The sequence below is a fragment of the Heptranchias perlo genome, chromosome 16 (genome assembly GCF_035084215.1).
Source record: "Heptranchias perlo isolate sHepPer1 chromosome 16, sHepPer1.hap1, whole genome shotgun sequence".
NCBI classification, from domain to species: Eukaryota; Metazoa; Chordata; class Chondrichthyes; order Hexanchiformes; family Hexanchidae; genus Heptranchias; species Heptranchias perlo.
Window position 1 is genome coordinate 61,672,479 of NC_090340.1, and position 24,338 is coordinate 61,696,816.

Genomic DNA, 24,338 nt, shown 5'->3' on the forward strand with positions numbered 1-24,338 from the left:
GGTGGGGGCGCTCGGGGGGAGCGTTGGGGACCTTTTACAACATTCATTTATATAGGGCCTTTAACGTAGTAAAACGTCCCAAGGGGCTTAATAGGAGTGATTATCAAACAAAATTTGACACCGAGCCATTTAAGGAGATATTAGGACAGGTGACCAAAAGCTTGGTCAAAGAGGTAGGTTTTAAGGAGCGTTTTAAAGGAGGAGAAAGAGGTGGAGAGGCGGAGAGGTTTAGGGAGGGAATTCCGAAGCTTGGAGCCGAGGCAGCTGAAGGCACGGCCGCCAATGGTGGACCGATGAAAATCGGGGATGCGCAAGCACCCAGAATTGGAGGAGCGCAGACATCTCGGAGGTTTGTAGGGTTGGAGGAGGTTACAGAGATAGGGAGGGGTGAGGCCACGGAGGTCCTTTAAGTGGTCCAATGCAATAGTTAGAAAGCTGCTGACCTCTTCCTGTGGTGACCAAGTTATGCGTGATTTCTAATTATGCGGGCAACTTGATGCCTTGCTCCCAACCTGGCCCCAATATCCATGTTAAAACTAAACATGACCAGCCTGGTGGGAGGAACAGAAGTAAGATGTCCACTCGTCCCTCCTTCGTACGCAATGGCCAACAGTCAAGTGTCCAACTTGGAAACCTACTAGACTCCACGAGCAATATTGGGAATGTGCCACATGGGGACATTTTAAGAATGGACCCTTCTCCACAGGCACCCTTTTAAGTAGCCCTGTGCTCGCTGACCTACATTGGCTCCCGGTCCAGCAATACCTCGAATTTAAAATTCTCATCCTTGTTTTCAAATCCCTCCATGGCCTCACCCCTCCCTATCTCTGTAACCTCCTCCAGCCCTACAACCCTCCGAGATCTCTGGGTTCCTCCAATTCTGGCCTCTTGTACATCCCCAATTTCCTTCGCTCCACCATTGGTGGCCGTGCCTTCAGCTGCCTGGGCTCTAAGCTCTGGAATTCCTCCCATAAACCTCTCCGCCTCGCCACCTCTCTCTCCTCCTTTAAGACGCTCCTTAAAACCTTCCTCTTTGACCAACCTTTTGGTCACCTGTCCTAATATCTCCTTATATGGCTCAGTGTTAAATTTGCACAGAGCAAGGTCCTACAATCAGCAATGTGACAATGACCAGATAATCTGTTTTAGCGATGTAGGTTGAGCAATAAATATTGGCCAGAACTCCTCTGCTCTTCTTCGAAATAATGGCCGTGGGATCTTTTGTGTCCCCCTGAGAGGGGCAGACGGGGCCTCGTTTTAACGTCTCACCTGAAAGGCGGCACCTCCGACAGTGCAGCACTCCCTCAGTACTGGCACTGGGAGCGTCAGCCTGGAAAATGTGCTCAAGTCCCTGGAATGGGGCTTGTACTTTCTGTCTCAGAGGAGTGGGAACCCTGGCTGACTTTCCCCTCTCCAGCCCAGGGACACTTGGGGACGGGTGAAGCAAGCCCAGCTGTCACCTCAATTGACTCAACGTAAACTGCGAGGTCGAAGCTGGGACCTTGTAATCCCATCTGGGTCAGCAAATCGCAGGGTGTGAACCTTTGCAACGAGACAGCGGGGGATTCAGCAAAGTTCCCCTTTCCTCTGCTGTTCTTGTTTGAGTTGAGTTAAGTGATTTCTGTGCATTTTTCGAACTGGCAGCTCACGACAACGTCCTTCCCCTTCAGCTGTCAGTTACAGGAACTGATGGCGACCTGAGCAGACGTGAGCTCTTGATTGTGCAGGTCATCCCAGGGGACACGGACTTTAATTGCTCTGCAATGTGTTTCGGCCTGCTGTTTTCGAAATCTCTTGCGTTCAGTGCCTCAAACTCCTTCAACTGAGCCATTGTGAGTGCAGCATTGCTTTGAAAATACAACGCAGGTTCTAACTGATACCAACCCACGCTTGAAGCTCACTGCCTTTTATTGTCCACTCTGCAATTTCAAAAAGGATTGAGCTAAGTTGTTTCAGCCCATCCTTAAACACCCACTCCCTCCACCACCGGCGCACAGTGTCTGCAGTGTGTACCATCCACAGGATGCACTGCAGCAACTCGCCAAGGCTTCTTCGACAGCACCTCCCAAACCCACGATCTCCATCACCTAGAAGGACAAGGGCAGCAGGTGCATGGGAACATCACCACCTCCAAGTTCCCCTCCAAGTCACACACCATCCCGACTTGGAAATATATCGGCCGTCCCTTCATCGTCGCTGGGTCAAAATCCTGGAACTCCCTTCCTAACAGCACTGTGGGAGAACCTTCACCACACGAACTACAATGGGTCAAGAAGGTGGCTCATCACCACCTTCTCAAGGGGCAACTAGGGATGGGCAATAAATGCTGATCTTGCCAGCAACGCCCACATCCCGAGAATGAATTAAAAAAAAACATTTACAAAAAGTTTGATAGGGACAAATTGCTGACTCTGGTGAAGGACTGAGCTGTCAGGGGACACGTTAATAAAACGAGGAAGTTAGAAGTTAGAAGGAAACTCAGGGGAAGGTCAAAGCGTGACCATGTTGTGGGCGAAGTTATCAGGGAAGGTCTTTGATGCTAGATGGCCAAATGGGTTCAAGGGACAATTACGTGTGTTTGTGGAGAGAGCTAGGATTGAGGGCTGTGGTGAGAAGGTGGGTAGGTGGGGTTGATTTATCAAAAAGGCCCAGGCTTGTTGGGGCCTAGCCTCCTTTTCCGGCCTCCTCTTTCTCTCACTCTTATGTCAATATTATTCGTCTGTTCTTTTCACCAAAGGACCTCATCAACAACTTTTTTTTAAAACGTACAAAGCAATTATTCCTGTCTCTGTTTACATTTCCAATCATTCCGTTTGAACGGGGAACGCTGATGATATCAGGGGGAGAATTATTGGCCTGGCAGACATGAGGGACATACCCGCAGATCAAGGTGACAAACGCCTAGGGTTAAGGGCTGTGCCCCATTTGACGTTAACTCAGCTTCCACATTGTCCACCTCAGTGACCCCTTTTTCCAATTCCCTTAAAGAGGTTTTAAATAGGAATTGAAAACACAGAAATAGGCAAAATGGCCACAGCTGATCATTTATTTGAACTGAATTTGGTACTCCCTCCATTACCATTAGTTCCTGTTACAGCCAGCTCCCTCAACCCATTATGTGACAGGCAATACAATTATTTAAATGGCACATTTAATTCTCTGGAAGTCAAGAGGCTGCTTTGGGATAATTGTGCTCCATTTATCTGGTTTCCGACACTCTCAGCCCTCAGCTCTGATATCACAAACGTGTTAGACAATGACAGGAAATGAGTGAATGGCAAACAGGCTGGGTCCCTAAAGCACGAGTAAAGGAACAAACAGCTCTGGAAAGCCGGGAGGGAAGTCACACTGAACATTGCGACCACACAAGTCAACTCAAAAAAAAAATTGCTGTGCCCACCGTGAGATATTTTTGCCTCTGAATATTGCTTATTTTTGGACGTTAACTGGACTGCTGAGGACTGGACCAGATTGCTACGAAGTGATTTAAAAAGAGGTGAGTGAATATTTCGGTTGGGACAACTTGGTTATTTTGTAATAGAAAAATCAGGGGGAACTCTCTGAGACTGGAGTTGTGGCATCCTGTTTGGGCAGAGAAAGAACTCTATCCTACTTTTAACGAACGTGGTACCTGCCCTGGGAGTGTTTGATGGGACAGTGTAGAGGGAGCTTTACTCTGTATCTAACCCCGTGCTGTACCTGCCCTGGGAGTGTTTGCTGGGACAGTGTAGAGGGAGCTTTACTCTGTATCTAACCCGTGCTGTACCTGTCCTGGGAGTGTTTGATGGGACAGTGTAGAGGGAGCTTTACTCTGTATCTAACCCGTGCTGTACCTGCCCTGGGAGTGTTTGATGGGACAGTGTAGAGGGAGCTTTACTCTGTATCTAACCCGTGCTGTACCTGCCCTGGGAGTGTTTGATGGGACAGTGTAGAGGGAGCTTTACTCTGTATCTAACCCGTGCTGTACCTGCCCTGGGAGTGTTTGATGGGACAGTGTAGAGGGAGCTTTACTCTGTATCTAACCCGTGCTGTACCTGCCCTGGGAGTGTTTGATGGGACAGTGTAGAGGGAGCTTTACTCTGTATCTAACCCGTGATGTACCTGCCCTGGGAGTGTTTGATGGGACAGTGTAGAGGGAGCTTTACTCTGTATCTAACCCGTGCTGTACCTGCCCTGGGAGTGTTTGATGGGACAGTGTAGAGGGAGCTTTACTCTGTATCTAACCCGTGCTGTACCTGCCCTGGGAGTGTTTGATGGGACAGTGTAGAGGGAGCTTTACTCTGTATCTAACCCGTGCTGTACCTGCCCTGGGAGTGTTTGACGGGACAGTGCAGAGGGAGCTTTACTCTGTATCTAACCCGTGCTGTACCTGCCCTGGGAGTGTTTGACGGGACAGTGTAGAGGGAGCTTTACTCTGTATCTAACCCGTGCTGTACCTGCCCTGGGAGTGTTTGACGGGACAGTGTAGAGGGAGCTTTACTCTGTATCTAACCCGTCCTGTACCTGCCCTGGGAGTGTTTGCTGGGACAGTGTAGAGGGAGCTTTACTCTGTATCTAACCCGTGCTGTACCTGCCCTGGGAGTGTTTGATGGGACAGTGTAGAGGGAGCTTTACTCTGTATCTAACCCGTGCTGTACCTGCCCTGGGAGTGTTTGATGGGACAGTGTAGAGGGAGCTTTACTCTGTATCTAACCCGTGCTGTACCTGCCCTGGGAGTGTTTGATGGGACAGTGTAGAGGGAGCTTTACTCTGTATCTAACCCGTGCTGTACCTGCCTTGGGAGTGTTTGATGGGACAGTGTAGAGGGAGCTTTACTCTGTATCTAACCCGTGCTGTACCTGCCCTGGGAGTGTTTGATGGGACAGTGTAGAGGGAGCTTTACTCTGTATCTAACCCGTGCTGTACCTGCCCTGGGAGTGTTTGATGGGACAGTGTAGAGGGAGCTTTACTCTGTATCTAACCCGTGCTGTACCTGCCCTGGGAGTGTTTGATGGGACAGTGTAGAGGGAGCTTTACTCTGTATCTAACCCGTGCTGTACCTGCCCTGGGAGTGTTTGATGGGACAGTGTAGAGGGAGCTTTACTCTGTATCTAACCCGTCCTGTACCTGCCCTGGGAGTGTTTGCTGGGACAGTGTAGAGGGAGCTTTACTCTGTATCTAACCCTGTACCTGCCCTGGGAGTGTTTGACGGGACAGTGTAGAGGGAGCTTTACTCTGTATCTAACCCGTGCTGTACCTGCCCTGGGAGTGTTTGACACTGATGTTTGAGACAGGGAGGTTCCTTTTTGTGTCCTATGTGTAATCATATCATTAAGTCAAGTAACAAGAACAATTTCACTACAGAGAGGAAATAATTTCCCTGGCTCCCTGAAATGGAAAGTGCTCCATTCCCTCATCTCTTGTTGAGCACAAAATTTACAAGGAAAAAGTTTTCTTTGAGTTGATTGCTTCAGTGATCGATTGCATTGTGTATCTTTCCACAAAGAAGGATCATTGATGGCTTTCAATAACCAGGGGAACATCAGTTTTCTTCAATCGATCTGGTGACTAGAACTTAGCCAACTCCTAACTGTTTCCAATGACAAAGATTCTTTTCTTCAATAAGGATCAGTACGTCAGCGTAACTGTCCTAATGAATGTTTTTTTTTCCAGTCAGGCTTCCATTAGCTTTTTTTGTGCTTAATATTCACTAAGTATTGCTGATACTTTTCATTTCAATGTGTATCTGAGTTAATTGAAGACTTACATGAGTCAGCGCAACTTAGAATCATAGGAGAAACAAAAATGGCGAATGAAAAGGTTCTCAAAAATATTTTTCTGTGTTTTCATTGGTTCTCTGTTTTCCTGACTGTTCGTTCTGGATTGGTGGTTTTCGTAGTGGTTTATCTTTGGGAGTTTATCTGCCTGCTTTTCCCATGCTTGATTGGTACGTTGCCTCGCACTGTTCAAATTTGACCCAATCAGATGCAAAATTTGCATATAGACAAGAATGGGTGTCTGAAGTGTGAGAGGAAAAGCATGTACTAAATGCCAACTTGTCCATTGGCAGGAGGGTCGGTAATCAGAGGACACAGATTTAAAATAATTGGCAAAAGATCAAGAGGGCAGATGAGGGGATTTTTTTTATATAAACGTAGTGAGTTGTTAAGGTCTGCAACACACTGCCTGAAAGGGTGGGAGAAGCAGAGTCAATAATAACTTTCAAAGGGAATGGAATAAATACTTGTAAAGGAAAAATTTGCAGGACTATGGGGAAAGAGCAGGGGAGTAGGACTAATGGGATAGCTCTTTCAAAGAGCCGGCACAGGCACGATGGGCCGAATGGCCTCCTTCTGTACTGTGTGATTCTATGATTCTATTTGCAAGATTTTTTTTTATATAGAGAGATACGAATTTGAGGGATATCGGAAATCTAACTGTCCCTGCAATGGGATATGTTGCATAATAAGTTATTAAAACAGAATCCTACTTTTTTTGTACTTCTAACATAGAAAGAAATACACAGCAGATGAAATTTTAACCTGCTCACTTTCAAGTGAAGGTTATTGCCCTACAGCCTCAAACTCGCACTATGGGAGTACTCGATCCTTTGTGTTCATATTCCTTTCTCTAAGTGCCACTTCGACTCCTAGGAGCTGCCTTATCGGATTCTGTAGTTGGATCGCTTCCAAATTCCTGTGGGAAAGAAAAACCTGAATCAAAGCAAAAGGAAGTAAGCAGAAAGAATAGATTGCTGACTAAAACAGGACACTTCTCAAGGAGATGAGGAAGAAAGAAATTACTATCATCAGCCGTGACTCAGTGGGTCGCACGCTTGCCTCTAAGCCGGTAAAGGCCATGGGTTCACATCTCACTTGAGCACAAAAATTTAGGGTCGATACTCCCAGTGCAGTGCTGACCTTTGGAAGAGATGGGTGGATGTAAAAGATCCCACAGCACTATTTCAAAGAAGATCTCGGGAGTTTGCCCTGGCCAATATTTATCCCTCAACCAATGTGACTAAAAACAGTGTATCTGGTTATTTTTCATATTGTTGTTTGTGGGATCTTGTGGTGCGCAAATTGGCTGCTTCGTTTCCTACATTACAACAGTGACTACACTTCAAAAAGTACATAATTTGCTGTAAAGCGCTTTGGGATGTCCTGAGGTCGTGAAATGCAAGTTCTTTCTTTCTTTCAAGCCTTTCTTTTCCTGTTCCTAGAAATTCTTATCAGAGACTTGCTTCTAAGGCACGTTATCATGGTGACACACACAGTGCCGCCTTTAAGGAAAGATCTTTAGCAGTGTAAGAGGGGACTTTTCAGATGAGGTCAGATCCTGAAACAGCTTACACCAAAAATTCAGATCAAGCTGTGGTTTGCCATATTAGGTGTGCCATAGCAAGTCCCTCACTTCCTGTGGGGAAGCACATACCTCCACTTGGCCCCTCCCCCAATAGACGAGTCAAGGCCAGGAATTTGGCGTGTCGAGAATCATAGAGATTCAATCTACAACACCCAAAGGGCAATCGTAGGAATATTGGAACATAGGAACAGGAGTAGGCCATTCAGCCCCTCGTGCCTGCTCCGCCATTTGATAAGATCATGGCTGATCTGTGATCTAGCTCCATATACCTGCCTTTGGCCCATATCCCTTAATACCTTTGGTTGCCAAAAAGCTATCTATCTCAGATTTAAATTTAGCAATTGAGCTAGTATCAATTGCCGTTTGCAGAAGAGAGTTCCAAACTTCTACCACCCTTTGTGTGTAGAAATGTTTTCTAATCTCGCTCCTGAAAGGTCTGGCTCTAATTTTTAGACTGTGCCCCCTACTCCTAAAATCCCCAACCAGCGGAAATAGTTTCTCTCTATCCACCCTATCCGTTCCCCTTAATATCTTATAAACTTCGATCAGATCACCCCTTAACCTTCGAAACTCCAGAGAATACAACCCCAATTTGTGTAATCTCTCCTCGTAACTTAACCCTTGAAGTCCGGGTATCATTCTAGTAAACCTACGCTGCACTCCCTCCAAGGCCAATATGTCTTTCTGAAGGTGCGATGCCCAGAACTGCTCACAGTACTCCAGGTGCGGTCTAACCAGAGTTTTGTATAGCTATCGTGCTATAGGTGAGACAAAAATACACTTTTGTAGCAGTTATCAATATTTATTTCATTCATTCTTGGGATGTGGGCATCACTGGCATTTATTACTCAGACCTAGTTGCCCTGTGAAGGTGGTGGTGGGCCTCCTTCTTCTTAAACACGGTTTGATACAACTGAGTGACTTGCTGTCAGAGAGCAGTTAAGAGTCAACCAGGTTGGCATGGGGACTGGAGTCACATATAGGCCCAGACCGGGTACGGACAGCAGGTTTCCTTCCTGTAACAAGCCAATGAAGGCCCAGGATCCAGTGGTCAATTAGGCACACGGACTATGGTATCCAAACCAGCATAGTTTATTCACCCCCTCCCTCCAATGGGTTGTTACTTACAGCCATAAACCAGACATTATCTTAGACCCTTCCTCCTCAAACTCCCCTCCTTAACTGAATCATTTCCCAACCTTTTATACTCAAAGGCTGGGCATTGTTTAAGAAGTTGTTGACCTTGATTTCCTTTAAGTGGTATCCCTATTTCAGATACAACTCTCTCACTCTGTTTCCTTCCCTAAAGGACACCAGTGAGCCCATTGGGTTTTTAATGACAATGCGACAGCTTCATGGTCACTTTTACTGGTCCCAGCTTTCTATTTCCAAGATTTTTTTTTTAAACTGAATTCATACTCTCAAACTGCCATGGTGGGGGATTTGAACTCATGTTCTCTAGATTATTAGTCCCGTCTTAGCTCCTTAAAATCTACCTCCATGACCCAAGCTTTTGGTCACCTGTCCTAATATCTCCTTCTTTGGCTCATTGTCAAATATGGTCTGACTACGCTCCTGTGAAGCCTCTTGGGACATTTTACTACGACGAAGGCACCATGTAAATGCAAGTTGTTGTCGTAATATCCGTGTTTGTGAAAACAAACAGAACCAATAAGCCCAAGGAAACAGAACATTCCCTGGACCTGTAGTCTTTCTAAGGATATAAAAGAATTGCACTTCTGTTTGTACTAAATTTCTTTAATGTATCGCAGCAAACGGTATAGCCCCCATCTCACAATTAGAACCAGGACAATAGCTATAGTTGGATGTATTATAACACAAACACTCACAGAGGAATCAAATCATTGTAGCTAGGGTTTTACTTAAGTTACACTTTCCCCGCTCAGTGAGCGCCTGATTTCAGTAGGGTCAACAGGGGGGGGAAGAAAGACACTGAGTGGAGGACAAATGCCTCAGGTGGGGGCAATTGGCAGAGGTGTAGCTGCTAGAGACACAGCAACATAAAAGCCCACCTTCCCACACCCCGTTCTCATGGCAACGTTCCACATCTGAAGCCTTTATGATAGATCGAAGCACCTGGAGTTATTAGTTAACTGGATTGAAAATTAGCTTGTCAACGGAAAGCAAGTGTTGATAAGTGGCCAAAGATCTGTTCACATGCTCGTGATTAGTAGAGCTCTGTTGGTGTCTATTCCGGTGCCCCTAATCTTTACACTTTGCATTAACAATGTAGGGGAGGTACATCTGGTAACATGACTAGTTTTGCCGATGACAGTGTGTGGCCATGTGATTCCTGTCAGGGACATTGATAGCATTTAAAGGGCTCTTGACAAACTAATTTAAAGGGAAAGAAAATGGCAGGAGGAACTTAACATGGATAAAATGTAAGATAGAAAGAAAGAATTTACACCTATCACCGCATCTCAGAAACATCTCAAAAAGCTTCACATCTATCGAATTATTTTGAACCATAGTCACCACTGTCACATAGGCAAATGCAGCAATCAGGTGGCACATAGCAAGATCCCATAAACAGCAATAGGGTACAAGAGTAAGGAAGCTTTGCTTTGGTGAGACCACACCTGGAGTACTGTGTACAGTTTTGGTCTCCTTACCTAAGGAAGGATATACTTGCCTTAGAGGGGGTGCAACAAAGATTCACTGGATTGATTCCTGGGATGAGAGGGTTGTCCTATGAGGAGAGGTTGAGTAGAATGGGCCTATACTCTCTGGAGTTTAAAAGAATGAGAGGCGATCTCATTGAAACATGTAAGAGTCTAAGGGGGCTTGACAAGGTAGATGCTGAGAGGATGTTTCCCGTGGCTGGAGAGTCTTGAATTAGGGGACATAGTCTTAAGATAAGGGGTCGGGCATTTAGGACTGAGATGAGGAGGAATTTCTTCACTCAGACGGTTGTGACTATTTGGAATTCTCTACCCCAGAGGGCTGTGGATGCTGAGTCATTGAATATATTCAAGACTGAGATCGATAGATTTTTGGACTCTAGGGGAATCAAGGTATATGGGGATCAGGCGAGAAAGTGGAGTTGAGGTTGAAGATCAGCCATGATCTTAATGAATGGCGGAACAGGATTGAGGGGCCGTGTGGCCTACTCCTGCTCCTATTTCTTATGTTTCTTATGTTAGATGAACGACCAGTTTTAGTGGTTGAGAGATTGAGGGAGAAATGTTGACCAGGACCCCAGGAGATCTTCCTGTTCTTCTTTGAATACCGGCACGGGATCTTTAACAAAACACGAGAGAGGGAGTCTTGGCTTTGACATCTGATCTAATGGACACCTAGGAAACATTGGAACAGGAGTAGGTCATTCAGCCCCTCGAGCCTGTTCAGCATTCTATTAGATCATAGATGATTTGTACCTTGACTCCATCTTCCCGCCTTGGTTCCGTACCCCTTAATACCCTCACCTAACAGAAATCTATCAATCTCAGTTTTCAAATTTTGCCCCCCACTTCCTCAACAGCTTTCTGGGGGGAGAGAGTTCCAGATTTCCACTCCCCTTTGTGTGAAGAAGTGCTTCCTGACGTCACCCCTGTATGGCCTAGCCCCATCAGAGGACACCACCCCCAAAAATGCAGTACTGCACCGCGCCCAGATTATGGACCGAAGCTTTGTGCTCAGGGTGCAGTGCCACATTTGCAGCCCCCCACCCCTGCTTGCGCGGAGAAGGTGCTGGTGGAGGGCCTTCTTAATACAATTTGCTGTAATGGGATTTGAACTCGGAGGGGGTGACATTACCCTACATCAGTAGCATGAAATCAGCGAATCAGCCGCCCATTTTACACCGGACCCGAATTTCTTTTCCATTGACTTGGAGAAGGAACCCAAGCTCGGTGTAATACAGGCTGGCGATTTGCTCTGAGCCCATTTTGCGCCACGAGGGTAGATCAATTTCAGCCCCAGAATCTATGCGTTGCTAGTCGAGGCAAGTTGTGACATTGAATTCAATAAATACTAGAATGGTTCCAGGGATGAGGGACTTCAGTTATGTGGATAGACTGGAGAAGCTGGGGTTTGTTCTAACTTAGAGCACCTTGAATCTATTGGCAGAAGGGTTGAGAACCAGAGGACACAGATTCAAGGTGATTGGCAAAAGAACCAAAGGCGACATGAGGAAAATCTTTTTTTACACAGCGAGTGGTTATGATCTGGAATGCACTGCCCGAGGGGGTGGTGGAGGCAGGTTCAATCGTGGCTTTCGAAAAGGAATTGGATAAATACTTGAAGGGAAAAAACTTGCAAGGCTACAGGGAAAGAGCAAGGGAATGGGGCTAACTGGATTGTTGTTACAAAGAACCGGCATGGACTCGATGGGCCGAATGGCCTCTCTCTGTGCTGGAACCGTTCTACGATTCTATGAAATCTGATCATTTTTTGGACTGGCGTCTAAGAAAAAAATGAGCGTGAAAGCTGCCAGATTGTCGTAAAAACCCAACTGGTTCACTGATATTCTTTTGCAGGAAGTGAACCTGCCACTCCTACCCGGTCTGGCCTGCACATGACTCCAGTCTCACACTAAGTTGTTGACTTTTAATGCCCTCTCTGAAGTGCTTTGACAAGTTGTACAGACAATCAAGTTGGAAAGGCTGAACAGGCTGGGGCTCTTTTCTCCAGAAAAGAGAAGGCTGAGGGGTGACCTAACAGAGGTCTTTAAAATTATGAAAGGTTTTGATAGGGTAGACGTAGAGAAGATGTTTCCACTTGTGGGGGAGTCCAAAACTAGGGACCATAAATATAAGATAGTCACTAATAAATCCAATAAAGAATTCACGAGAAACTTCTTTACTCAGAGAGTGGTTAGAATGTGGAACTCACTAACACATGGAGTAGTTGAGGCAAATAGCATAGATGGCTTTAAGGGGAAGATGGATAAACACATGAGGGAGAAAGGAATAGGAGGATATCCTGATAGGGTGAGATGAATTAGGGAAAGAGGAGGCTTTTGTGGAGCATAAATGCCGGCAGAGACCAGTTGGGCCAAATGGCCTGATTCTGTGCTGTAAAATCTATGTAATCACTACAGAGCAAGAGAAATCCCTTAGGAATGGAGAATAAATGCAGTCTTTTTTAAAATTAATTCTCAGGATGTGGGCGTCGCTGGCAAGGCCGGTATTTATTGCCCATCCATAGTTGCCCCTTGAGAAGGTGGTGGTGAGCTGCCTTCGTGAACCGCTGCAGTCCGTGTGGTGAAGGTTCTCCCACAGTGCTGTTAGGAAGGGAGTTCCAGGATTTTGACCCAGCGATGATGAAGGAACGGCCGATATATGTCCCAAGTCGGGATGGTGTGTGACTTGGAGGGGAACTTAGAGGTGGTGTTGTTCCCATGTACCTGCTGCCCTTGTCCTTCTAGGTGGTGGAGGTCATGGGTTTGGGAGGTCTTGCCAGCGTCATCCACGATAACATAAATAAATAGAAAACGACATGCTGGGAACGCAAACTCAAGAATGTATCAGTCAATGTGAGGCTGCTAGTAACAGTGCGATCAGGTACATGGGGAATCTCAAGAACATCTGATTAAAAATTGAAACAAGAACCAGGCAAAAGAACCAAGGGGGAGATGAGGAGATTTTTTTTTACGCAGCGAGTTGTTATGATCTGGAATGCGCTGCCTGAAAGGGCGGTGGAAGCAGATTCAATAGTAACTTTCAAAAGGGAATTGGATAAACACTTGAAGGGAAAAAATTTACAGGGCTATGGGGAAAGAATAGGGGAATGGGACTAATTGGATAGATCTTTCATAGAGCCAGCATAGGCACGATGGGCCAAATGGCCTCATTCTATGCTGTAAGATTTTATGATGCTTTTCAACTGTGCAATTTATTGATGGGGCCAAGTTTGGGATTTTTTTGTGGGCAGGTTTTGTCACTCAGATTTTAAAAGGACGTTACGACAATTCTCAGCAATGATTCTGGAGCACAAAACTCTTAGGGGTTCCGGACGAGGCTGCGATATGAGTAACCAGCATGATAACACATGCTGGTTACTCATATCGCATGCTGGTTACTCATATCGCAGCCTCGTCCGGGGAATTCTTGCCAACGTTAGTGGGGAATTCTTGCCAACGTTTTGATGAAGTTGCTAAACTGTTTAAAATGAACGGCTTAGCGCCTTTGTTTAAATGGCAAAGAAACTTCACACCAGTGCCTTCCAACATGTTCAGTGAATCCAATCCATTGGCAATGAGAAGAAGCTGCCATTACTGAAACTCCTTTCACTGGAGAAAAACAGAATGAGGGGACATCATTTAAGTCTTTTTTTTGCCTCAGTCCTTCTGCTGCTGAAACCCTCATCCATGCTTTTGTTACTTCCAGACTCGGCTTATTCCAAAGCTCTCCTGGCCGGCCTCCCATCTTCACCCTCCATAAACTTGAGCTGATCCAAAACTCTGCTGTCCCGTATCCTAACTCGCACCAAGTTCACCCGTCAACCACCCCTGTGCTCGCTGACCTACATTGGCTCCCGGTCCGACAACGCCTCGATTTCAAAATTCTCATACTTGTGTTCAAATCCCTCCATGGCCTCGCCCCTCCCTATCCCTGTAACCTCCTCCAGCCCCTACAACACTTCGAGATCTCTGCGCTCCTCCAATTCTGGCCTCTTGCGCTTCCCTGATTTTCGTCGCTCCACCATTGGCGGCCGTGCCTTCAGCTGCCTGGGCCCTAAGCTCTGGAATTCCCTCCCTAAACCTCTCCACCTCTCTCTCCTCCTTTAAGACGCTCCTTAAAATCTACCTCTTTGACCAAGCTTTTGGTCACCTGTCCCAATATCTCCTTATGTGGCTCAGTGTAAAATTTTGTCTGATTACGTGCCTGTGAAGGGCCTTGGGAGGTTTTACTGTGCTAAAGTTACTATATAAATACAAGTAGTTGTTGTTTAAACTCCAAAATTGGGGGATATGAGTGCAAAGTTGGCAAGTCCCTGCAGACAGAGCGACTGTGCATCATTGGGGTGGATTTTCCTCCCGACCTGATTTCAGAATGTTGGATGCCTGGTAGTCCCAGCTTTCGGATGAGATGTTAAACCAAGGCCCCGTCTGCCCTCTCAGGTGGATGTTAAAGATCCCATGCCACTATTTTGAAGAACAGCAGGGGAGTTCTCCCCAGTGTCCAATATTTACCCCTCATCCAACATCTAAAACAGATTATCATTGGACGATTTGGTCAATTGCTCTGGTTGAACGATTCTCACAAATGTTGACATTCCGGGTAATCTGGATGACAAGAACCTGTCGAGATTCTGATCTTTTTGGCGAACTTTCAAATTGAAAGAGTTTGCCTCGCCTGAGGGGCGGGACCCTGATGACTCAAGATCAGACCCAGAGCTGTTATCTACTTCCTTGATTTTTCAATAATATTGCGCGAAGCACTTATCAACGGTTACTGTGGCGAGAGGTTTCTGAACAAAGCTCGAAGAGAAGGGGCCTTTGGATAATCTGTCCAGAGCTGCCAGAACGACACTGTGAAAATTCTACACAAACACCCAACACGAACTCAATGTTTTACTCAATATGTTTCCACAATAACACCACTACTGCCCTTACTTTGAAAGCAGTTTAGATCTATTTAATATCAAAACTGCTAAAGCCTTACATAGAATTACATAGAATGTACAGCATAGAAACAGGCCATTCGGCCCAACTGGTCTATTCCGATGTTTATGCTCCACACAAGCCTTCTCTCACGTCTCTTCATCTCACCCTATCAGCATATCCTTCTATTCCTTTCTCCCTCATGTGCTTATCGAGCTTCCCCTTAAATACATCTATTCTGTTCGCCTCAACTAAAACTTTACCTTAAGATAAAGATTGAGAAGGACGTAAGTAAAACAAAGACCAAAGTAACAAATTGGAAACAAACTGACTTTCAGGGGATGAGAATGGAACTAGGGAAAATAAACTGGAAAAATTTACTGATAAACAAAGAAATGGAACAGCAATGGGAAACATTTAAAACAGTGATCAATAGCGTCCAGGAGAAATATATCCCACTAAAAAGCAAGAACAAACTAGCCAGTAATGATACATCATGAATAAACAGAGAAATAAGGGCAAAATTGAAACGAAAGAAAAAGGCATCCACTGAGTCCATAGACAACAAAGGAGAGGATGACAAAAGGGAATACGGAAAGGTGAGGAAAGAATTTAGAAAAACAATTCAGAAGGCAAAGAGAAACTATGAAATTAAATTATCAAGGAATATAAAAAGAAATAGTAAATTATTCTCCAAACGCATAAATAACAAAAGAAAAATCAGGATAGGGATAGGCTAAGAGATATATACGATAAACTCAGGTAATGACAGCGAAATGGCAGAAATATTAAATAATTACTTTGCCTCAGTATTTACCAGGGAGACTAACATGGTGGGCAAGAAGAGGAGATCAAAAAAGATATAATGATATTAAGATAGAAAGGGGGGAGATAATTAATAAGCTAATCAAACTTAAGAGAGGATGAAACCCCTGGTCCAAATGGATTGCATCCGCATATATTAAAAGAAGTTAGGGAAGAGATAGCAGAGGCACTATTACATATATATTAAAAAAATCATTAGAAAAGGGAATAGTGCCAGAGGACTGGCGGACAGCTAATGTGATTCCCATATTTAAAAAGGGGGATAGAACCAGTCCAGGGAACTATAGCCCAATTAGCTTAACGTCGGTGGTAGGAAAGATAATGGAACCTTTACTCAAAGATGTAATAGAAAAACATCTAGAAACCAAAAATATAATAAAGAATAGTCAGCACGGATTTCAAAAGGGAAGGTCATGCTTGACTAATCTTTTGAATTCTTTGAGGAAGTAACAGAAAGGGAAGACAAGGACAATGCAGTAGATGTAATATATTTGGATTTTCAAAAGGCCTTCGATAAGGTACCGCATAATAGACTCATGACTAAGATCAGAGCCTATGGAGTCAGGGGACAAGTAGCAGAATGGATAGCAAACTGGCTACAAAACAGAAAACAGAGAGTAGGGGTTAAAGGTACTTACTCAGACTGGCAAACGGTGGGAAGTGGTGTTCCACAGGGATTGGTGCTGGGACCACTGTTGTTCACCATTTACAGAAACAATTTGGGAATTGGAAGTATAATTTCAAAATTTGTGGACGACACCAAATTGGGGGGTGTGGTTAATACCGAGGAGGACAGCGACAAAATACAGGAAGACATTAATAAACTTGCAGAATGGGTGTGTAATTGGCAAATGAATTTCAATATAGAAAAGTGAGATATTACATTTTGGTAGGAAGAATAAGGAAGCCACATACTGCTTGGATAATAGGAGTCTAAATGGGGTAGAGGAGCAGAGGGATCTGGGGGTACAGATTCACAAATCACTAAAAGTAGTGACGCAGGTTAAAAGGGCCATTAAAAAAAAAGCAAACCAAGCACTGGGGTTCATTTCTAGAGGGATAGAATTGAAAAGCAGAGAAGTTATATTAAACTTGTATAGAACCTTGGTTCGACCACATTTGGAATACTTTGAACAGTCTGGTCTTCATCTTATAAAAGGGATATAGAGCACTGGAGAAGGTGAAAAAAAGATTTACTAGGATGATACCAGAACTGAGAGATTGAGCAGACTGGGGCTCTTTTCTCTAGAAAAGAGAAGACTGAGGGGTGACCTGATAGAGGTCTTTAAGATTAAGAAAGAGTTTGATAGGGTAAATGTGGAGAAGATGTTTCCACTTGTGGGAGAGACCAGAACTAGGGGGCCATAAATATAAGATAGTCATTAATAAATCCAATAGGGCATTCAGGAGAAACTTTTTTACCCAGAGAGTGGTGAGAATGTGGAACTCACTACCACAAGGAGTAGTTGAGGCGAATAGTGTAGATGCATTTAAGGGGAAGCTCGATAAACACATGGGGGAAAAAGGAATAGAAGGTTATGGGGATAGGGTGAGATGAAGTAGGGAGGGAAGAGGCTCGTGTGGAGCATAAACACTGGCATAGACCTGTTGAGCCAAATGGCCTGTTCCTGTGCTGTACATTCTATGTAACTACTTTGAAAGAGCTATCCAATTAGTCCCATTCACCTGCTCTTTCCCCATAGCCCTGTAAATGTTTTCCCTTCAAGTATTTATCCAATTCCCTTTTGAAAGTTATTATTGAATCTGCTTCCACCGCCCTTTCAGGCAGCGCATTCCAGATCAGAACAACTCACTGTGTAGAAAAACATTTCCTCATGTTGCCTCTGGTTCTTTTGCCGATCACCTTAAATCTGTAACTTGAAACGAAACCACAACTAAAGGAGAGAGTGCCCCAATTGTACCAAGCTGACAAGACATCGTTAAATTGAACTCTCTTCCGCAAACGGCAATTGACGCTAGCTCAATTGCTAAATTTAAATCTGAGATAGATAGCTTTTCGGCAATCAAAGGTATCAAGGGATATGGGCCAAAGGCAGGTATATGGAGTTAGATCACAGATCAGCCATGATCTTATCAAATGGCGGAGCAGGCACAAGGGGCTGAATGGCCTACTCCTGTTCCTATGTTCCCTATGACACTTTGGAGAGTCAAGCTTATTTTGTTAATTAGTACTGATCAACGACAGGACATACCAATCAAATATTCGGCTTAATATAATTTGTCTTATAAAGGTAAAATTGAGTTCAAGGTGCAGAGTCAGCTGGTGAGTACATAAAGGTTCACGGCACAGAAGGCGATCACTTGGTCCATTGTATCTCTATCAGCTCTTTGCTTGATCAATGCAAAACTAATCCCATCGACCTACTGCTCTGTGTCTTCCGCTGCTTTAGATGTTTCACCTTGCCCTCAACTGGCCTAATACGGGACCGAAATAAAAATGGGACATGCTAGAAAGGTCGGATGATAGATCAATGTCTCGGTGAAGCCCCTTCATTAGAACCTTTCACCAGACCTCTCGTGGAGGATTCACACCTGAAAAGAACTTGCATTTACAGAGCGTCATTCACAACCTCAGGGCATCCCAAAGCACTTTACAGCCAATGAAGTATTTTTGAAGTGTAGTCACTATTGTAATGTAGGAAACGCGGCAGCCAATTTGCGCACAGCAAGGTCCCACAAACAGCAATGCGATAAATAACCAGATAAACTGGTGTTTTCTTTGTGATGTTGGTTGAGGGGTAAATATTGTCCAGACCCCTCTTCGAAATAGTGGCCGTGGGATCTTTTACGTCCACCTGAGAGGGCAGGGGGGGGTCTCGGTGTAACGTCTCATCCGAAAGACGGCACCTCCGACAGTGCAGCACTCCCACTGTACCGCACTGGGAGCATCAGCCTGGATTATGTGCTCAAGTCTCAGGAGTGGGAATTGAACCCACGACCTACTGACTCAGAGGCAAGAGGACTACCCACTGAGTTTCATATTGTCATATTCTTGTGTATAAAATGACTTATCTTCACTAACTGGGCGTAGGCAAGACCATGGGGAATTCACCACTTGTTTGTGGAGCACATTTCTGAAGGACACTATAAATGCAAGTCTTTCTCTCTGGTCAGATTTTACTCTGCCCAGCAATAAACTCCCCAAAAATCCACACTGAAAACAATTAAGAGGCCGTCTCCTGCACTGTAAACCTTGACCCTTCACTTTGGTATCTCAATGGAAGAAATTGACCTTTTCCCGAAACACACGGACAATTCCAGTGGGAAGGAATGGCTGATAAGGAACTCACCAGAGTTTTTCTCCAGCTAAATGGCAGGAAGGGTGTGTTCAAAGAACAGAACCTATTTCAGGACATCAAACTGAGGGCTTCAGTTTTAATGCTGCGTCATCCCACTAAAACTGAGGCGGTTAGAGGCAGTAAGTGTGATTTTTGTTTTTCCCGTTTCAGTTACAGGTTAGTGTGATTTTTTTTCTCTCAAAAGCTGTATCTCAAATCTTGTGAAAAGGAGAGAGAGGAATGAAGCTTAACAGAATGTGTTGGCATTAATCGCTTAATGCAACTGCATTAAAAGCCTCCGAAAGAATCAGAGGGGAGATGATCTGGAATGCGCTGCCTGAAAGGGCGGTGGAAGCAGATTCAATAATAACTTTCAAAAGGAAATTGGATAAATAATTTTTGCAGGGCTATGGAGAAAGAGATGGGGGGAGTGGGACTAATTGGATAGCTCTTTCAAAGAGCTGGAACAGGCATGATGGCCTGAATGGCCTCCTTCTGTGCTGCATCCTTCTATGATTCCATGAAATGTCCATTGACCCAGCACTTAACACTGCACTCAACCGATTGGCACAGTTAACCTATGGACAGCAGTACAGTTTCGAAATGTGTCTGACTTTAAGGGGTCCATTCTGCCCGCCTTCGCCTGGCATTAATGGGGCGATAACAGCCTCGAAATGGGGTTCGGTCTCATCCCCGCCCCGCCCCCACCCCCCCCCCTTAACACCTGCGATGCAGCCCATGCCATTTTGAAAGGGGTCTATCTTTGTGGGCCCCGGAGGAAATCACACTCGAGGGAGTTGGTGAAGGAACTTGAATTACATGGTAACGAGCAAAGGACCTGAATCAATGCGATTTGTTAACTCCATTAACTGGCAAAACTCACTCATAGACTGCGTCTGAGATTGAATGTTGGTTAGGCCGGGCTACAAACCAGGGCTCCCATCCCCCACCCCTGACCCTCGACCCTCCCCCACCCCTGACCCCCGATTGGCAGTTCAATGAGTTACTGCTTGAAGCATCAGCAAATTTATTTTTCAAATCTTCTGTTGTGCAACAACAATAACTTGCATTGATATAGCGCCTTTAACATAGTGAAACGACCCAAGGCGCTTCACAGGAGCGATTATCAAACAAAATTTGACACCGAGTAACATAAGGAGATATTAGGACAGGTGACCAAAAATTTGGTCAAAGAGGTAGGTTTTAAGGAGCATCTTAAAGGAGGAGAGAGAGGCGGAGAGGTTTAGGGAGGGAATTCCGTAGCTTAGGGACTAGGCAGCTGAATGCTCGACCACCAATGGTGGAGCGATTAAAATCGAGAAAGCGCAGGAGGCCAGAATCAGAGGAGCGCAGAGATCTCGGAGGGTTGTAGGGCTGGAGGTGGTTACAGAGATAGGGAGGGGTGAGGCCACGGAGGGATTTGAACACAAGGATGAGAATTTTAGATTCGAAGTGTTGCCAGACTGGGAGCCAATGTAGGTCAGTGAGCACAGTGGGTGATGGGTGAGGGGGATTTGGCGCAAGTTAGGGTACGGGGCAGCAGAGTTTTGGATGAACTGAAGTTTATGGAGGGTGGAAGGTGGGAGGTCGGTCAGGAGAGCACTGGGATAGTCATAATATTACCCTCACTCTGTAGAATCATAGATAGAATCATAGAAAGGTTACAGCACGGAAGGAGGCCATTCAGCCCATCGAGTCCGTGCCGGCTCTATGCAAGAGCAATCCAGCTAGTCCCACTCCCCCGCCCTATCCCTGTAGCCCTGCAAATTTTTTAGTTTCAAGAACCTATCCAGTTCCCTTTTGAAGGCCATGATTGAATCTGCCTCCACCACCCCCTCGGGCAGTGCATTCCAGATCCTAACCACTCACTGCGTAAAAACGTTTTTCCTCATGTCACCCTTGGTTCTTTTGCCAATCACCTTAAATCTATGCCCTCTGGTTCTTGACCCTTCCGCCAATAGGAATAGTTTCTCTCTATCTACTCTGTCTAGACCCTTTATGATTTTGAATACCTCGATCAAATCTCCTCACAACCGTCTCTGTTCCAAGGAGAACAACCCCAGCTTCTCCAGTCCATCCATGTAACCAAAGCCTCTCATCCCTGGAATCATTTGAGTAAATCTCTTCTGCTCCCTCTCTAAGGCCTTCACTTCTTTCCTAAAGTGCGGTGCCCAGAACTGGACACAATACTCCAGTTGTGGCCAAACCAGTGTTTTATAAAGGTTCATCATGACTTCCATACTTTTGTTCTCTATGCCTCTATTTATAAAGCCCAGGATCCCGTATGCTTTTTTAACTGCTTCCTCAACCTGCCCTGTCACCTTCAGCGATTTGTGCACATATACCCCCAGATCGCTCTGTTCCTGTACCCCTTTTAGAATTGTGCCCTCTAGTTTATATTGCCTCTCCTCATTCTTCCTACTGAAATGTATCACCTCGCATTTTTCTGCATTAAATTTCATCTGCCACGTGTCCACCCATGCCACCAGCCTGTCTATATCCTCTTGAAGTCTGTCACTATCCTCCTCACTTTATACTAACCTTCCAAGTTTTGTGTCATCTGCAAATTTGGAAATTGTGCCCTGTACACCCAAGTCCAAGTCATTAATATATATCAAGAAAAGCAGTGGTCCTAGTACCGACCCCTGGGGAACACCACTGTACACCTCCCTCCAGTCCGAAAAACAACCATTCACCACCGCTCTCTGTTTCCTGTCCCTTAGCCAATTCTGTATCCATGTTGCTACTGCCCCCTTTATTCCATGGACCGCAATCTTGATGATAAGCCTACCATGCGGCACTGTATTAAACGCCTTTTGAAAGTCCATATACACCACATCAACTGCATTGCCCTCATCTACCCTCTCTGTTACCTCATCAAAAAACTCTATCAGTTTAGTTAAACGCGATTTGCCTTTGACAAATCCGTGCTGGCTTTCCCTAATCAATCTGCACTCGTCCAAGTGACTGTTAATTCTGTCCCTGATTATCGATTCTAAAAGTTTCCCCACCACTGAGGTTAAACTGACTGGCCTGTAGTTGCTGGGTTTATCCTTACACCCTTTTTGAACAAAGGTGTAACATTTGCAATTCTCCAGTCCTCTGGCACCACCCCTACATCTAAGGATGTTTGGAAGATTATGGCCAGTACCTCCGCAATTTCCACCCTTACTTCCCTCAGCAACCTAGGATGCATCCCATCTGGACTGGATGACTTATCTATTTTAAATACAGCTAGCCTTTCTAGTACCTCTTCTTTATCAATTTTTAGCCCATCCAGTATCTCAACTATATCTTCCTTTACTGAGACTCTGTCAGCATCTTCTTCCTTGGTAAAGGCAGATGCAAAGTACTCATTTAGTACCTCGGCCATCCCCTCTGCCTCCATGAGTAGATCTCCTTTATGGTCCCTAAACAGCCCCACCCTTCCTCTTACTACCCATTTACTATTTAAAGGCTTGAAGAAGACTTTTGGATTCCCTTTTATGTTGGCCGCCAGTCTATCCTCATATTCTCTCTTTGCCCCTCTTATTTCCTTTTTCATGTCTCTGAACTTTCTATATTCTGCCTGGTTCTCACTTGTGTTGTCAATCTGACATCTGTCATACACCCCTTTTTCTGCTTCATCTTACTCTATCTCTATCTTACTTCATCATCCAGGGAGCTCTGGCTTTAATTGCACTACCTTTCTCCCTCGTGGGAATGTGCCTAGACTGTACCCGAACCATCTCCCCTTTAAAGGCCGCCCATTGTTCAATTACAATTTTTCCTGCCAATCTTTGATTCCAATTTACCCGGGCCAGATCTGTTCTCATCCCACTGAAATTGGCCCTCCTCCAATTGAGTATTTTTACTTTAGAGTGTCCTTTTCCGTAGCTAATCTAAACCTTATGATACTATGATCGCTGCTCCCCACTTGCTGCACTTGGCCCGCCTCATTCCCTAGAACCAAGTCCAAGGACTATTGTCGCCTATAATAATTTGTGTATATTAAGCCAACAGGATGAAATGAAATATACTTTGGTTTGGGTTACAGGTCCAACATGTTCAGAACGATACTCTCATTGTTGCTGGTGATCAACAGTGTGACTTGTGCAGCACAAGTAAGGCCCAGTGGAAAAGGCAACAGCAGTGACCCTCAATCGGACTGGATCTGGAACCAGCTGCACTGTTGGGAGGAGGCATCTAAGCCTAAACAAATTGGAAAGGTAAGATTATCTCAATGTTTTACGTCATTCCCCTTCCTGCTCCCAGGCTTTTGCCGGCTACCAAATACCGAGGGTTCCTCTGACTCTGAAGGTTGTGAGCTTGAGGCTTACTCCAGATACTTGAGCACAAAGTTGAGGCTGACACTCCAGGTGCCAGTACTGAGGGAGTGCTGCACTGTTGGAGGTGACGTCTTTCGGATGAGATGTTAAACCGAGGTCCCATCTGCTCTCCCAGGTGGACATAAAAGTTCCCGAGACACTATTCCGAAGAGCAGGGGAGTTCTCCCCAGTGGCCTGGCCAAGATTTATCCCTCAACCAACATCACTAAAACAAATTATCTGGTCATTATCACATTGCTGTTTGTGGGAGCTTGCTGTGCGCAAATTGGCTGCCGCGTTTCCTACAAAAGAACTTCAAATGTACTTCATTGGCTATAAGGCACTTTGGGACGTGCTGAAGTCATGAATGGCGCTGTATAAATGCAAGTCCTTTCTTTCTTACTCTATCTTTCCCTATGGGGACGCACTGAGAATCTCGACTGAAATCCAAACGCACAGGGCGGGGAGCCATGGGCTCAAATCCAAATGCCCCCATTTATCTTCATGACTGGCAGCTCTCTATGGTGTTGCGTCTCCTGTTGAGTGGGTGGTTTTTCATACTCTCCTAGTATCATCATAGTAGGTACAGTACAGAAGGAGGCCCTTTGGCCCATCGTGCCTGTGCCGGCTCTTTGAAAGAGCTAGCCAATGAGTCCCATTCCCCTTTCCTGCAAATCTTTCCCCATAGTCCTCCAAATCTTTCCCCATCAAGTATTTATCCAATTCCCTTTTGAAAGTTATTGTTGAATCTGCTTCCACCGCCCTTTCAGGCAGCGCATTCCAGATCATAACAACTCGCTGCATAAAAAAATGTTTCCTCATCTCCCCTCTGGTTCTTTTGCCGATCAACTTAAATCTGTGTCCTTTGGTTACCGACCCTTCTGCCACTGGAAATAATTTCTCCGTATTTACTCTGTCATAACCGTTCATGATTTTGATTTTGAACACCCCTATCAAATCTTCCCTTAACCTTCTCTGTTCTAAGAAGAACAA

At 45.2% G+C, this 24,338-nt stretch overlaps 1 protein-coding gene across 3 annotated transcripts in view; it reads left to right on the forward strand.

Moving 5' to 3' along the window:
• LOC137333812 (cadherin-5-like) overlaps positions 1–24,338 on the forward strand; it is a 116,891-nt gene that overhangs the window by 58,475 nt on the left and 34,078 nt on the right. Inside the window, exons 1-2 of one of the 3 annotated variants that reach the window (XM_067998168.1) lie at positions 3,305–3,496; positions 23,075–23,246. In XM_067998168.1, the coding sequence (XP_067854269.1) occupies positions 23,082–23,246 (165 nt within the window). In that variant the 5' untranslated portion in view covers positions 3,305–3,496; positions 23,075–23,081. Of the gene's footprint in view, positions 1–3,304; positions 3,497–19,149; positions 19,179–23,074; positions 23,247–24,338 lie in introns of those variants that run through there. The other 2 variants (XM_067998169.1, XM_067998167.1) reach the window with 2 other exon arrangements.